The 17153-nt window shown below is 36.1% G+C and overlaps 1 protein-coding gene across 6 annotated transcripts in view; it reads left to right on the top strand.

Annotated features, from left to right (window-relative positions):
- Positions 1 to 16183, top strand: part of LOC150105411 (lysosomal cholesterol signaling protein-like) — a 153077-nt gene extending 136894 nt beyond the window's left edge. For all 6 annotated transcript variants that reach the window (XM_090394141.1, XM_090394143.1, XM_090394137.1 and 3 more), the window contains exons 3-18: positions 784 to 890; positions 1061 to 1350; positions 1558 to 1856; positions 3341 to 3462; positions 3594 to 3753; positions 3973 to 4128; positions 5414 to 5497; positions 6469 to 6677; positions 7663 to 7768; positions 8376 to 8634; positions 8749 to 8839; positions 9038 to 9284; positions 9941 to 10036; positions 10473 to 10537; positions 11043 to 11183; positions 13320 to 16183. In XM_090394141.1, the coding sequence (XP_090250267.1) occupies positions 784 to 890; positions 1061 to 1350; positions 1558 to 1856; positions 3341 to 3462; positions 3594 to 3753; positions 3973 to 4128; positions 5414 to 5497; positions 6469 to 6677; positions 7663 to 7768; positions 8376 to 8634; positions 8749 to 8839; positions 9038 to 9284; positions 9941 to 10036; positions 10473 to 10537; positions 11043 to 11183; positions 13320 to 13530 (2643 nt within the window). In that variant the 3' untranslated portion in view covers positions 13531 to 16183. The remainder of the gene's footprint in view (positions 1 to 783; positions 891 to 1060; positions 1351 to 1557; positions 1857 to 3340; positions 3463 to 3593; positions 3754 to 3972; positions 4129 to 5413; positions 5498 to 6468; positions 6678 to 7662; positions 7769 to 8375; positions 8635 to 8748; positions 8840 to 9037; positions 9285 to 9940; positions 10037 to 10472; positions 10538 to 11042; positions 11184 to 13319) is intronic.
- The last annotated feature ends 970 nt before the right edge of the window (positions 16184 to 17153 follow it).

Raw genomic sequence — 17153 nt, 5'->3', positions numbered from 1 at the left:
AGTTCAAGTGGGGTTAAGTTTGTGCCAGTACAAAGAAAATCAAATTACCCGGCTATGATACTCAACAGTCGTAGACGCTCCAAACTAATTAAGCCACAATACCGAAACAGAGGACTTACTGCTAAATTTATGTTCAGACTTTCTCTTACTCGCTGTAAATATTTTTTTCAGCTCTTTCGCGCAAAACTCCAAAAAATTTAAAGTAATGTTTTTAGTAACATCCGTCCAATTAAAATATTCATTCGCCATCCTATGGGAACATTATCAACTGAGGATGTACCTCTTTGTGATCAGTCATCATTGTCACACTATAGACTTTTTTACGCACTAATCTCATAAACTAAGCATCCAGACAAGAGGAAGTTAGCGAAAGCAAGCCCCCCCCCATTACGTCCGTGTCTTACGTGGAATTAGGTTCGATAGCATTTTTCCCAAACAGGAAAGTCTGGTAGTTTTTCCTTCTCATAATAAGTCCCAACTATCGTAATATTAAGTATCTTAGGAGTGAAACCACCAACCACCAGGAATGGAAGTTCTTAAATGGTCTCCAAGATCGCCTAAAATAATAAAGTATAAATCTTACGAAGCGCATCATATATGATAACAATCCAACATTTTTTTTAATCTGATGTAGAGATAAGCAACTTTATTTATCACTAAATTAAATGATTCTGTTGATAAACAACCAATAGAATTAAATTCGATTACATTTTATTGTTTGATCCATGATTTAGATGTATATTGAATTAATTCTGACGATAAGCCAATGTCACATTTTTGCAGGTGACGCCACCTGGTGCTAACATAACAGAACTTACTGCGAAAGAAGATGTCGACTTCGATCGTTTGTTGCCCACCTTGGTGATATGTTTCGTCATTATTCTATGTGGGTAAGTAATAACTACTGTTTTGTATTATTACTAGTAGTAGTATTGCGAGTTTTGCCGTTCGCAAAGGAAGTCGTTAAGTTGATTCACTTTTGTAGTAATTCTCTGAGTTTTTAAGCAATTTTGATTTCTTACATGATATTCCATTCTAAATTCGACTCTGTCTGTTTCAGGTACTTATCAGGACGATTTCGTATGATATCAAGGTCGGACATCAAAGGTCTCAACAGTTTCACCGCCACGCTGTCACTGCCAGCTTTAATCTTTCTTAACTTAGCGACAATTAACTTCCAGAATGTCAACTGGCTTTTTATTGGCGGAATTCTTTTAGGAAAAATTGTGGTCTTCATTATTGTCGTAATGATGACCGTGGCTGTACAACGACCCATCAATCTAGCTTATGCTGGACTCTACGCCATCTTCTGTACCCAAGGAAACGATTTCGGCCTGGCTTATCCAATCGGTGAGTACATTATTATTCTTTAGTTTTGGAATTATTAATGATGGCTGTTACTTGAATATAAATAACGTAAGCTAATCCCAAACGCATTTAACAATCATTTATTCTCAATCTATCATCTCAAATTAATAGGTTGAAATTAAGTTGACTGATTATTTTTGAATTTATTGACACCATCGGATCTCATAAAATTATTCCCCTTCCTTTCAGTTTCCTCACTCTATGGAACGAAGTATCCTCAGTATCCGGGCTACATGTATCTCATTGCTCCAACGTCTCTGATCATCATCAATCCGCTGGGCTTTTTGTTGATGGAAACGGAAAAAGTTCGTGCTATTAAGCACATAGCAGAGCCCAAGAAGAATTCTTGCGGTACGATAGGAAAGGTTGTTTTTTCGGTTGTCTGGGGAATTCTCAAGAATCCCAACGTGTTCATGACAATACTTGGAATTCTGGGAAATATCATTTTTAAAGGTCAACTTCCCGGCATTTTGTATGGAATATTGCAGGTGAGTACGAGTTTAAACGAATTAAGTTTTGTTAGTTTGATTCTCTTATTTAATTGCAACTAATGGGACAGTTTGGAGTAGTAACGTTTACAGTTATTATGAAATAGAGGGCGACCTTTTTTAGTTCGTTGTCAAGTTCCTTTTGAAACTTAACGTGTGAAGGTTGTTTCCTTATCTGAAGTGCTACCTTTAGGCCTTACCATTATGAGCAGTGGGATGACGTGTCACTGATCCTGACCTGTCCCCAATCCCTTTGGGTGGAAGTTGTTCCACTTTTACAAACTTGATAAGAAAATCTCGTGAAGCGAGTGATTGTCGCTGTCACAGGCTTCACTCCCCCGTTAAAGATGCTTCTTATCGATAACTTCTTATCGATAATTTCATCAGCATCGACATGAGTTATTTCGGGATAAAACAGAGTTAGGTGGCAATATTTACGAATGTTAGCACCGAAAACCGGCATGAACGTCTGTGTGGATGAAATATACCAACCTCATGTAATTCGTATCCATTACTTTTTAATATAATATCAATGGTATTGCAATTTTAATATGCACTTCGCATCCATGGCAACCTTGACGTGCGTACCCGTCAAGGCTGGCTGCGTGGTTAAAAGGTGCATCTGAAATACTGATTGAAACAAAGCAGAATTACAAGTTCAGTTTCAAATTCGCATTATTGATAAACGATAACTGAATGCAGTGGGTAAGATGCTTATGCTTACTGATTTTTTTTTTTTCTTTTTCTAGTGAACATTGTGTGTGCACAAGATACTGACAATAGAATGGTTGGCCAATTGGTTTGAATACCTATCCTCCAATAAACAGGCTTTGGGTTCAAATCCTGTCGTGGGGATTTGATGTTTGTGATTGTCTAAGTGGGAGATAAAGTTCATCGCTCGGCATGATACAACAGCTCTGCTTATTGGGGTCTGAAGTGGCTCTAAATTCCATTGGTCTAAAGAGACAGATTTCGGATTTGTAAAAAATAAATAAAATACAAAAACATACAAAATTAATAAACGAAATAGAAAAAATTAAGCCCCCGGCGATTCTAACGTACTATAGGTGTACAGAAACCATTCCTGGATGGAAGGCACATGAAACTAATCATCGTGGTGCACTCTTGTTTGCAACGACTGCTGCTCATTCGGGCAAGAGAATTCAGCTGTTCAGACGTGTGTGACTGGCGAAGAGCAGCACGTTTCCAGTGGTGGTTATTTTTCCCCTCGTCAGTGATATACCGTTGTCACTACGGCCATTACCAAAAATTAATCACGTCTTGATGTGTTAATCATAATATGATACACGATTATGGGAGAAAATTCATAATTTAAGACCCCCCCCCCTCTTTGGTGATGAAGTCGATTGCATTCATGATATCTTGACTAGTGCATGCGTTTATGAATTTATATTTTTGTTATTGGCAGTTAGAAGTTCGATTTCATACTACGCGGTTATATAATTTCCTTAACTTTTTCTTAGGTACTTTCTTCAGCTTTCTCTGCTTGCGTGCTGTTTTTACTTGGATTTTCCGTGGTTGGTGCAGGCGGAAGTACAGGAGGATCGGGACTTCTTCTGCCTGGAATCCTGCTTGCTGTTAAAATGTAAGTGGTCGTTCTCTGCCACTTATTACCCTCTCTGTGTAATTTGTGCGTTTACATTGAGATTTTGTTACTCGTAGCCAAGTATCAGCAGTCAATAAAATAGCAATTTGTTTTTCGTTTTTTCTTGTCAGGTTGGCTTCCCCTCTTATTACACGTGGAACTGTGGAGATGTTGTGTGCTGGGGCTAAAGATGTGGAAGATCTTGCCAATTATGGTTTCCTTTACGGGACTGTGCCAACAGGTCCAATAGTGATGTTGTTTGCTACCGATTATGGACTCAGAGCAGAGGTGGTAAGTTTTTTGAATTTCTTATTTTAAACTTGGATTAGACTTTTAGGTTATAATGACTTAACTGGTAGATGTCTCTGCCAGCTCAATTTCAGTAATGATGCCATTTCATTCGAAATTGCCTGGGTGAGAAATATTAAAATATTGAGTTTTCCTTTATGACTTGACATTGCAGCAAAACTCCTTATGTTTAAAGTGTCGTCTTTCCATTCTCTTCCTTAGCTTGCTTCCACTATGGTCATCTGCACTTTGTTGTTCGGCCCAGTGATGTACATTCTCGCGAAGATGGTTATGCTGAAAGTGTTGGGACTCTGCGAATACGCCGATCAGCTGAAGCACACCCTCTTCTATATTAGCATCATCGGATTAGTGTCTGCGGTACGTATCCACTTTCGCAGTTCCGCGTTCGTACAGAGATTAGTTTACCAATTAAATGGGCTAAAATCGGTTAATGGGACAGCAGACAGCGTTTTACGAAGACAGTAATTGAGAACGTCTGTCTTCATCACAAACAGATTATATTTATGCCCTTCTAATTATATCGCAACCGAGATATAATTAGCATTACACTGCACAAACATTTCCTGTTTATTCACCATCTATTTTTAAGTTGCGTGCCATGATTTTACTTACTCCTATTTTTTTTATAAGATTTAGATTCTATTTCGATAATTTCTTCATCGGATATTTGTATTAGTCTTAACATGAAAGACTTTGCCCACGAAATAAAGACATCACGCAATTCTTAATGGTTACTATAAGGTAGATTCGTACCTACCTAGTTAGGATTTATGATTTATAATTCTTATTTAGTAAGATTTTGTTAGGAAATGGAACTCTGCCCATTTCCATGAAGTATATATTTATGTGAATGAATATACACACCCACTAAAAACTGCAATATGTCATCAGCGTGGAGCTAATGATTAATCCATTCTATAGAGATCAAACATTAAAAAGGTTTTAATGTTTGGCCTCTAATGAACAGGGCGATGAAATCATCTACCACCTAAACACATTCACAAACATCGTTTACGATGGGATTCGAGCCCACAGCTTGTTGAGTAGCATTACTCTACCCACTCGGTCAACTAAACCTTCAATACAAAAACACTGAGGTTATTAACTATGGATTGATTCCTATCCTATCCCGTAGTCCTTAATGGACCATTGGGTCACTCATGGCTGAGCCATAAATGTCTAATGGGCAGTGAATTAAGACAGATGGCGCCCATCTCCTCTCTGCCTTCGTCTATATCCTGCATGTTCACGGATCCTGTTTGCGAAAAACTCCAGGATAAACTGGGGGATAAAAACCCTGCGGTCCACGCCCAATACCGGCTAACTTGGCTATGGCTGAGGAAGATCCTTCAGCTCCTCACGTCTCCGACGGAAATCGAACCTAGGACACCCCTTCCCCAGGCATATGGTTGCGAAGCGCACAGCCACTAGGCTCCGCGGACATGGATTGATTATGTAATTATATAGAAAACAGTAAAATGATTTTTCATATCGCATTTGTTACGTCACACTGAAGAATAGCAATTGTAGCCTCGGATAAACAGCACCCGCTATTAATTAAATATTTTTGCGCAATTTCTTTTGTTTCAATTTATGTGAAATTAATATGTACGTGCTTCTAATGTGCGTCTCGTCCCTACAGGTCATTGTACTCATCGTATTCACCATCAGAAAGAAATGGAGGAAGTCCCTCTACCGATTCACTCTTTGCCTGTTGGTGGCTCAGGTAAGAAATCACTGAAAGATGCTGTTCTGATATTCCCTTTTGGGATAGTTACTTATTTTCCAGCTATTTGGTTATTACTGATTTGCAAAAATTATCTACGCCCCCGCGATAAAGGAAGGGAAGAAATGGCGCATTTAAGCCATTTCCCCGTTCTATTTAATCATAATACTGTACGTAGGACATTTAATAAAGCAGTACTTCGAGCTTGCATACATTCATTAATGATTTCCCGAGAGCACTGCTATAGCGTCGTTACCTTGGAAACCATTACCATGGATAAATAGGTGGAACCTATTACCGTCTATTCTCGTCGAAACTTTAATGCCATTTGACTTTAATTAGTGGCCTCCTCGTTCTCTGTAGCTCATTTGTTTTTCTTGACTTAACTGTGTCGAGTCCTTATCTATAGAGTGAAGCAAGAGAAAGCTACAAGAGATGACTTATCGCTTTAATTTTGCAATTTAAAACAAAACACCGCAACACAAGATAAGGGGTTAACATAAATCTTGGATGGAACTTGTGTTCTGACTGCAGTCATCAAAATCAGGTCAAGCATTTACTTTTGAAACAATTTGAACAAGGAGGGTCTGAATTAAGTGAATCTCTTCGTGAATGTTAAATAATTCACCGGTTTGCTGCCATCACGTGCTTTATATGCAAACGAAAATAGCTGTTTGTATACTCTCTGTTACGTAATACTAGAATTTCAAGTACTGGGAAAAGTTAATTGTTGTATAAGTAAATATTTTATTGTTGCAAATAACTACTTGTTTGCTTCAAACATTATTGCAAATGGATGTAATATTTTGCTCAAAATCATTTTTCCTAATTGTAAATTAACTGATTTTATTATCCATTAAATTGGGTTTAATAATTATTAAACCCAATTTAATGCATAAAATTATAAAACAAAGAAATCCAATGAATTCATATACAGTAATTTGACACGAATTATGTTTTTGTTTTTCCAGATAATATCAGCCATTGGAATACTTGTTTGGGCCATTGTTAAATCCGATGGAGTCTGGTCGCCTTATATTCAGATTGGCTTCATAACTTTCGGACAATTATCCTGTCGGGTATGGACCGCCATAGTTGCCATAGCGATGGTAATATTTCAACGACGCCCAGCTGCATCGTTTCTGATATTATTTTGTGTAGCGATGGCAACCGGTTTTGGGTAAGCATGCGCTGTCCACGCTCATTCATTGCCCTAAATATCTTATGATTAATAATAATTAATGTCACTTATTTTTTTTCAAATTGATAAAGTGCAGCTTTTTTGTTTGCAGTTAGCAGACCTTAACTGGAAGTAGTCAAGCTCACTTGTTACAAATGTCATTCTGCCTTTTTAATCTTGTTTGGTTATGTTGAAGTAGTATTGACATTATGATTTGAATTCAATTAAGTAATAACAAAGGCCCTTTTTTAAATACAGTACATGTCGGATGTAACGAGAATTCACAATGACACAAATGTTGTTATAACGCATTCTAATTGTTATGTTTATTTAATATTTACCGTTTATATCGCAATTCAGTTCAACAGCGTAATCCAACCATTTCAGTGAATTAAATAACTGGTAATTCATACTTCCATAATTATTTTAAAAAGCACGCCATTAGTTGTTGAAAATGCCTATCTTACGTTCAGGATCCCAGGATGAACGAACGAAATGAGTAAATACAAACGTACTATAATTTGTTAAACAAGAATGAGACTCAGTATGTTATTTATGTTAATTTAATTGTTAATCCCATGTTGCAATTCGCGACAAACGAACGCGTCACATTCACCGGCGATTTTAGAATGAAATATCACCTTTATATTTATTTAACGTAATTTTAAGTTAATCACGCAATCAATTTTATAATTAATTGCGCATTTTAATCTAGTTAACATAATTAGATGTGCTAATTAACTATCCTAATGAGTTTATTGTCCATTTGATTAACATACATTTTTTATTTATTTTAATACTATAAGTGTTCACACAGGAAATTCCTCATAAAAGCAGCCCACAATTTTAATAAGCAGTGCGGATTATTATACGATTTTAATTTAGTGCACACTCAATAATTTCAACACACATTGTTTGATTAGTTTATGCAATGCAGTAAATCAATGACGTATTGATTGCTCACTACGTTTGTATCTATTTACAGGTTGCCATTGTTGGTTGTCGTTGTCCTTCTTATTAGTACCGGCATGGGTTCCATTAACATCGATTCCATTGGGGAGATTCCTATATTCATCTACGGAAAGAGCGAGGTAAATATGGAGTCTAAATTCTATTTAAATGTTTAGATGTTTCAACTTCCTTTTTGTAATGTATTGGAATATATTACGCGTCCGATTAAAGTGGCTAAGTTTTGTGTTCAGTTTCTGGAGAGGAAAAACGCACAAAACGTCGAAAACCTGTATAAGAACTGCTGCCATCTAGTGATGTATATTTCGACTAAAAATAGTAACATTGAAATACAACGAAATTGATAGCTGTGTATGTCGCATTGCTTTCACGTTGGAATTACTTGCACACAAATCAATAAAACAGCTGTGAACGGGGAGGGAGGGAGGGAAAGATTAGAAGTGCATAGTTTCATAATGTAGAAATGGTAAAGACTTCTATAAAGAATTCAATCTGAGAGCTGAAATCGTACAAAGGACGAGTTCCTCATTGACACATTGCGAACACTGCAAAAGTATCTCATGAAGTTTACTGGGCATGCGCAATGCGTTTTCTGCAACCTATACAGTTGCTATTTCATGGTTACTACTGAAATTGAAATTTTTTTTTATTAAAATTTACTAGTTAATGAGATGGTTAAGTTAAATACTTTTTTATATAATAATAATAATTTATTATTACTTTTAACAGGCAGAGGTGGCATCTGTCGTACTCAGTATCTGCCTGGCCGTAACTCTCGTGTGTTTGGTTCTTTACTATCGGTATTCACCGAAGTCCGTAGTTCTGCCGGAAACAGTGGTCAACAGAGAACCGTCACCTCGCTCCAGGGAGGGAAGCAGGAAGATCGCTCCCGAAATTCAGACAGAAGTCACCATCGAAGATATTACGCCGGTCATGTTGGTGGAAAGCACGAGTCTGGCTATAAGCAAACTGAGTTCGGCCAGCTCTGGTGAGTCTCATCATTTCTACCTGTCTGTCTCTCAGCGCTCTAGTTCAGCAATTCAAATTAAGAAATCCGCGACACCATTCTCTAATAATGCGGTGTTTTATGTTGTTCTTGCAGAGCCTCCCACACCAGGGGAAGGATGTAAAGCAATCGTTCCTGTGAGCAGTCAGCACAGTCAAAATTCGGATACGGAGTCCGCGAAAGAAGGGTAAGCAGTCGGTTTTATTTCGTTTAAATTGCTGAAAGTATCTCCAGGGCAATGACCACTAAAGTAACGCCCTGTGTTTTATTTCTAGTGGGTACCGAACATTTGACTTTTTATAAGAAATAATTATTTTGTCTTTAATTTATTTTTATCGAAGTCTGCAAAAGACTTAATCGGCTCCTGTCTGCTTTCTCTTTTCAGACAACATTCCAAAGATTCAAGCTGGAAATTCCCCAATCTTCAACGATCAGAAACTTCGTTTTCTATGAAAAATCTGTTGGGTGATTCTGTTTCCGACATTTCCCAAAGTAACAGGTCGCTCGATGTTGATTCGGTACCAGCTTCGGAAGCGGGAGAGAATAGCGCTGACGATGAGGAAGAAGGCAAAAGTCGGAAACAAATCCGCTACGTAATCTTCCTAATACTACTCTGCACCTCCATGAGTGTGGTAAGTCCTTTCATTTTGCATCTGGAGTATTTATCGGATTTTCTATCCGTTTTTTAAACTTATTACAACAGCGAGTTGAACAATCCAAAGGAAGTGCATTACTCAAATATTATATAACCCGTTTAAATCTTTTATTATGACGTCATAAGTTTGTTTCACTAAGTGGCGCGCACGCGACTGTATTGATTTCGTTTGCACGCAGCAACATTTAACAATTAGGAAAAATCATCAAAATTTTCAATGGATTGTGTAATAGAAATTCATCGAATTTCTTTTACATTTAATGTGAAAATGGGACCATTTTTCGCAGTTATTTAATTACTGAAATTAATGCAGAATGAAATAATCACTTGAAGCAAATTACTTTTGAAATAATTCATTTTAAAATACAAGCGGGTAGATAACATATCAGTTTATTATGCATCATTGACATTCACGTTAATTTTATCTTTACGGGTTTTAAACGAGAAATTTTAAGTAGGCATTGGATTTATTGTAGTAATTTTTGTAATAATGTGCGACTTACGTCTACTCCAGTTTAATCTTTCCGACCTAATCACGAGAGCAAATTTCTTTACTCATGTGACTAGTTCGGAAAAAAAAATAAGTCGAAATATTATAATCTGCAATCTCTATAAAATATTCCATTTCTTTAGGGTCTGACAGTGTGTGTTTGGAAACTTCTCGCCCATGTTCCTTCAGGGTTGTTCGTGGCCATGGAATTCCTAGATGCAGCTCTTAATTTTGGGCAGGTAAGAAAGATCTGTTCATTTATAAACTATTGAGTTCGTAGCCGTTATCTTTCTAGTTTCACATCACATCTTAACTGTGATGCGTTTGCTTGACGCCAGATGGCGTTGACGATCATATTTCAATACAGTACTTTCTCTTCTCTAATTAGTTAGTGACTCAAACTATCCCATGAAAAGAAACTAAAAAGTAAAATAAATAAAAACTTGGAACTAAAAACTGTTGTTGGTTAATTTACTGAAAGTGACTTTCCATAGTTAAGCGATTCATTCCCACCACGTTTAAGTTTAATTTTAAGGCGATTGCATTCATCTGTATTGGTCTTTAAAACAGTGTAATACGTTTTTTTTCTTTTTTGTTTCTGAAATTTATGCATTTCTGGTTTATAGAAACTTATATTTATTTTTCTATTAATAACTTCGGTTATTTTTCTTTCAGGGAGTATTTGCTCTTATTGTATTTGGAGGAGAAATCAAATATGTCATCATTCCTGTAACAAAATGGTGAGTAGCTCTCATCCGAACTACTTCATTTAAGGCTTTTATGCGGTCAAATTTTTTTAATCTATTTTCAAAGGCAATAATTATTTGCCTACTGTTTCGCGTTTTTTAAACTTACACCGATATTTCTCATCCAATATTTTAATAAAGTTTCTCCCAAGCGAAACCGTCGAAGTCAAAGGATTCCCCCCCCCCCTCACTCCGCATTAACTACTTATTTTAAAAGTACTTTTTCACAAAGTAGAGTTGGGTAAATCAAGCTGTAGTTTATGAATTTCATACCAGATGGCGGCACTGAACGCACATGTGGGACGATTGCCACGAGAAAGATAAAATTAAGTTTAGCGAAACATCAATTACATTTAAGTTAAGTTGTTACTTATAGTTGAATGGTTTATTTATTTAGATCTTGTTGGAGAAACCTTTTAATAAAAATAAATTTCAATGTAATGCCAGATTCAAGAATCATAAGACGTTTCATTTGACACGAATGCATTTTCTTTTGAAGGATTCTTCGAATGTGGAACCGAGCTAATCCATCTCACCTTCCTCCTCTTGAAGAACTGGACGATGCCACGAAACATCTGTGCCATCAATTCTACACATACCACTTTGAAAATTGCGCCAGGGAGCTTCCAAAAGACAAAATGTAAGTAGTATACAAAGCTAAGCATAAATTAAAATAATTTACTCACAGCAAATGCAAAATGCCACATTTTCATGAAAGAAAGGCTTTTACGTAAATCGGTTCCATTTTATCCTTAAAAAAATTTTTTTTAATGCTTATGCATTTAAAATTGGGAATTTTGCCTCCAAGAGTATACCAGCATACCACGATGGTACAGCATCACATGATTAAGTTGGTATTATTACTATTTCCTCAACAGTTTTCCTCCGGATTATTTTGTTATTTTATCTGTTTTGTGGATTCTTTATTGATAATGCTGTTGATCTGCCTATTTCCATAATTTTTGTTTTTTTCTCGGTGATTTTCATGTAGTTTGTTACATCCGTTATTCAGTTTAGTTAAAAAGCTCCGAAAACTTGTATTGGATTTTATTTAAGAATATTACATCATCAGCATGAAGTAAAGTGCTCAGTTGAGTATTGTCGATTTAGATATCTGGTGTGCTGTCACCTTCTTTCATACTGTAATTCCATATACATGATGGATGACAGTGGAGTGGTGTGCATCCTTGTGTTACACCTGATTTTATATTAAACAATCTTTCAGTACATCCTTCATTCTAACAGCTAACTTACGTGCTGCCTATAAATTTCTCTAAATAATGTTCCATTTTCATTAGTGTTTTGAGCAGTTTTTCTTTTGGCATCTTATGACGTGCTTTTTTCGCCCAATCTACGAAATCGAATGCATTGTGGCGCCATCTTCTGGTGGAAAAGGAGACATTTTATTATATTTAATAATGCGTAAGAAAATATTGCGACCAAAATAAAGTACGTTTTAATCACATATATGCATTTTGAATACTGCAATGCTTGAGTCTGAAATGCTTAAAGTTGCTTAAAACCATTACCTGTACTTGGGCAAAAATAAAAGAACGTATCCGGGTTATTGTGTAAAGGGTATTTCTGTATCTACAATGGTTAAAAATATTTTAAGTGATTTTTACTTCAAATAATGCGTGACGCCTAGATATGTCACCTATTGAGATCGATGTGTTTCAGTTGATTGTTGATTCAGAAACGCGAACAAGGCTTAAGTTGCTCATAAAGAGAAATTTCATCCCAAAATAAATGCATTGAGTGCGTATTCTTGATGCTAAAAGGAGACACAAAAGGAAGAAAGACATTTCGAGGTTGGCTAGCCATGCTTTAAAATCTTCCCGCATTACAAAAAAAAGTTAGGTCACGTGGCTGCGATAAATTGGAGAAATATTGCACAAACCTTGTCACAAACATTGCTTTTATGTTTCTTTAAATTAATATTTAAAGAATGTTAGATAGGTCTTATTTAGAATTAATTTCTGCGCTTTATTTGCCCTTTGTGTTTCATTACCAAATATAAGGAAACAAAGGCAGTGGAAGAGAGAGAGATTTTTTTCAAATCTTCAGCTGTCTTATCCGTGTGCTGCATTTTGTTTATTCTTGACACTAAGCGTGATTGAGAAGTCCCTTTACGATCCATAATCCCTTTAGGATCTCCTTTTATGTGTTTGTGTTTTCGTAGGTCGAGAATAAGTTAGCAGGCCTTTTTCGAATAATGTCTCTTTCTGCTCGGTTGGATCAAAAATAACATAAAGTTGTACTCAGTGTGTCTCTCATACTTCTCTGTCACATCGGATACGAAAGCATAAGATTTTACTTCGATACTGGATTTTCTTTTTATTTTTATTTGACAGATCTGCTGTTACGTTTCCAATGGCAGTATCTGTTCGCACATTTCTCTTTTTCAGTTGCGCACTTGTGCACGCAGCACGCGTTTCATTCCTTTAGTTCGGTTCAATTGTTACGTATTCTCTGCAAGTGCAAAGCACGTGCTGCATTTCTTTGTGCTATTTTGATTTTTGGAAACGTGCATTCTTGGAATGGTTCCACCTTTGCGCGTGATAAGTACTGTTGATTTCCAAACGTGATTCTTGTCTGTTTCGTCACGTGCCTTACCAACGATGTAATTCTAGATTTATTTTATTTTTTAAAAATGAATAAGTATTATCTTTCTGTATATATAAACCATTAAAATCTTGTGGTGTGCTAACAATAACTATTTTTTTAATACCTAATTGACGTACATTGACTTTTTTGCCTTTCTTTTCCCTTTCAGATGGAAACAAAAACTCTACAAGAATGTATTCCGTGGTCAAGAATTCGTTGATTGGTTAATTAATGTCGGTCTTGCCCGAGAACGACTGGAAGCTAGTGAATACGCCCAAAGCCTGCTGAAAGGACGTGCTATAGTCTGTGTCTGTGGTAAAGTTCCTTTTGATGACGGATCCTACTTCTACACCTTGTCACAAAGATCTTCTCTTCCGTAATCGAAGCGCTGTTTATTGAAAATAAAGAAGAAAATAATCAAAGGCAGTTTTTAAATGTTGAATCTCGGACGTCCTCCGTTCCTTGTTGATGAGGGCCAGTGATAAGCTTATCAATATTGACATTTATTTGTAACATACGGTAAACCAGATTTTCTATAGGGACACCGAAGTGCAAGTGTTTTGTTCGAATGCTGTTTCGCACGCTATATGAGCTTATCAGCTTATTCCCAATATGGAAGGTTGAGGGATTGTGATATCTATTTTTACAGGCTGTAATTCCGAATCTGCAGACTATAATGTTTCCGATACGATGTTTCTAACCTGCTTGGTGAAACTTTTGTTTAGGAAATGGAACTTCGTAGGTGGATCGCCAGGAAATATTGCCAAATGTAAAATGAAATAAGTGGCAGAGAAAACGCTGTGAGAATCTGGTCATATTTTGAATGCTAATAGTCACTATATTTGCGGACATTTTTTATTCTTGTAATGCGTTTAATTGTTTTTTTTTTTTTTAATTCACAAGAACGCAAAGAAGATTGCTTCGCATTCTGAAGCTTTAATGGTTTACTTAAAGGCAAATTTGTAGTCTGCATGGACATTTTACATGATTATAAATGCTTTCGTATGGTTTCTGTATTTTGTAACGTATGCCGTGTATTCTCTTGGGATGTAACAGTTTGTTTGTTCCGATAGAAAGAAAACAATTTTGATGGGGATTGTTTAATTTAGAGATCCTTAAGAGTGAAGGGAAAAATTCACATGTTCGGCGTGTTTCCAACGTGTGCGCATTATTTACTTAAATGAAACAGAGAATTTCTCTTCTACCAAGGAAGGAACACAGTTAAGGAAAACTAAACATCGATACGAATTATGTGAAATTTCATAGGCCACTGTATGATGTATGATACATTAAACGATCTAGTCTTGGCCTGGTAATTTCACAAGTTACCTTATGTGTGATCATGGACGTGAACATTTTTCACACTGCGAAAATACCAGTTCGTGGTGTGTTTGTTGTCCTGTTTGGTTTTCACCTATTATGTACTTAATGGCTTGCGTCATCTATTCACTTTTTTTTTAAAAGCATACGTATTTCGTATGTCATGTTTCTGTTCTATCCCCCCCCGTCACACACACACACACACACAGTATTTTATCATCTGTAGATGCCAGTTTTGAGATTACAATCTCAAAATCGGTAATCTATCTAATTTGCTTTAATCTTATGGGAATGTTAACCAATGTTACTTAGAGCAAAAGGATAATAGTAATCCACTGTAATAATAATAATGCAGTACAACATCATAAGGTTATTTACTGAATTTTATGTATTCATCGTTAAGATCTGAGATCTTTATTCCATCTATAATAGAAGAACTTGGTGTATATTAGGTGAAAAGTTAAAATATCACTCACAAAAACTGAGTCTGTTTGTTTGTTTTTTCATAATAAAGATAAAGAGATGACTAACATCGCGACAGTTTATTTATAACCTGTGTACCAAAGAAATCAATGGCCGAAGTCATATGGAAACATGCTTGAGTATCATCTTTCATTTTGTATATAAAGACGATACTGAGAAACACACCTTCAATCATTCCATCCCGAATCTTTTCCTGTTTTACGGCATCATACCATTTCTTTCTTTCTGTCCCAGCTTTGTTGTTTCTTGGCGCTAGTGATAAGCTGATCAAATACAATTTTTTTTTTATTTTAAAATCAAATACATTCCGAAATAGGTATTTAATGGCTCTCAGCGGTTAATATTGCAGTTGAACAAAAAAAAGTATTTTGAATTTTTTTTTTTTGTTTTGATATTTTGTCATTGACATCACTAAACCTGATTAAGAAAGCCGACTAAAATATTTATTTTTATTAATCGCCGATATATATATATATATAAACCCGATATTTGTTCTCTTTATAATTGCAGTGAGTAACATGACATTCTGCTGGCCATCCTTTCCCCAAATCCGAAGTACCGTGAGAGAATTTACCATCCCAATGAGCATATTTGCAATTTAATCAATTCGAACAGAGAACATCCCACATGGAATATCGGATAACGGGATATCCAAAATAACCGACCGCCCTGGAATCGCAAGAGAGAGAGAGAGAGAGAGAGAGAGCAGATGTCATTTAACTGACTGTATACCGTAGAAAACCCAATCTTAGTACATTGTAGATCAAATTGTCCAGTTTATGCATCGATATTTTATTGTAGACCTTTTAGAATTTCAACGCGTAACCAATCGATACACGCATTGTTTAGCCATCAGGCATTGTTAGTGTTGTCTTCGTTGTTAACGAATAATAATAAAAAAAGTTTAAATTTCATTATTGCTGCCGCGTCATCGTAGATTACTTTCCTGCTAATATCTTTCACTGAGGTTCCAACTAATTTAGTTAACAGTTTTCGTTTGTGTCTACATTCCCCGTAAGGCAGATGGCACTGTTATACAGTGTTGTTGTTACTAGTATTAAGAGATCTATCGCGACAAGAGCATGAGGTGTTATTTCCAGATGGTTCACAATTAGAGAGAGAATATGGATTTTTGGACTTATTGTTTATTTTTCCATGCCAGTACTGTTGAAATTCTGTATACTTTTGTACATACTGTTCTAGACGAATAAAATGAAATTATAAAATATCTGAGTGTGTCGTTATTTATAAGTTCATAACAAAATTAATTCTTCTTACTTTCAGCACCTTAACGTGTCTCTTGCTCACACTTGCACCGCACATACGATAAACAACTTAAAGATTCCATGGGTTTGGATCATATTGTCCTGGATTGCTCCCATTTTTTACAAGCCGTAGGGAGGGGCTCGTCTGTAGATTACATACCCTACGTAATAATGCTTGATTGGTCATTTTGTTTAATTGATCACTTACATATTAACGGGACAAACAATAGCATATTCATAAAGCGAATGATTCACCATTCATTGTTACATCTGGATCTCAACAATAAGATCTGATTCAGACGGCAAATTTAGTTGATCCAATTTTTATTTATTGTTTTAATGAGAATCCATCCGTGAAAGATTAAAAACTCATCGCACCTTAGTATGGTGGGTAAGCTAGGAGTTACATCCGACAATACTTCTCTGAAGTGACTCTACATGAAACTTTTCAAATCCTCTTCAGGATTTGAATGAAGTGAGGATCCCATACTGACCAGACGATGAAAATCATCAAACGTCATTCCCAAACGTCCATGCCGCAGTGGGATAGATTGGAATTCGAGTGTTGCATGAGCAGCTGGTACGCTATCCACTTAGCCAAATGTTGAAGCACCAAGTTTTAACTCCCGATCAGCCAGATTGGGATTATCTTTGTGCATATGGACGGATCAACAAAAGGAAACAAGGTATTTGCTTATAGTTGAGAAAGAAGGCATCCAGGTGATTCATCAAAAGATTCCCCCTCCGCCATGCACTGAAAACATTACATAATTTACGTGCATGTCCGATACTAACTTTTCTAACAATCTTTATTCTGAGACAAACTGTTTCTTAGATGTATAATGCAGAAGTAAGACAGTAGAAAAACTCACGCGACAAGCTGTGATATTTAGCAACTTCTTTACATTTTCTTAAGTCAGTCAAAGTTTCTTCAA

The sequence above is a fragment of the Typopeltis vanoorti genome, chromosome 6 (genome assembly GCF_054136105.1).
Source record: "Typopeltis vanoorti isolate ZY-2024b chromosome 6, IOZ_Tvanoo_1.0, whole genome shotgun sequence".
Classification (NCBI taxonomy): domain Eukaryota; kingdom Metazoa; phylum Arthropoda; class Arachnida; order Uropygi; family Thelyphonidae; genus Typopeltis; species Typopeltis vanoorti.
The sequence above is the reverse complement of the archived record's forward strand: the minus strand, read 5'-3'. Positions and strand labels throughout refer to the sequence as shown.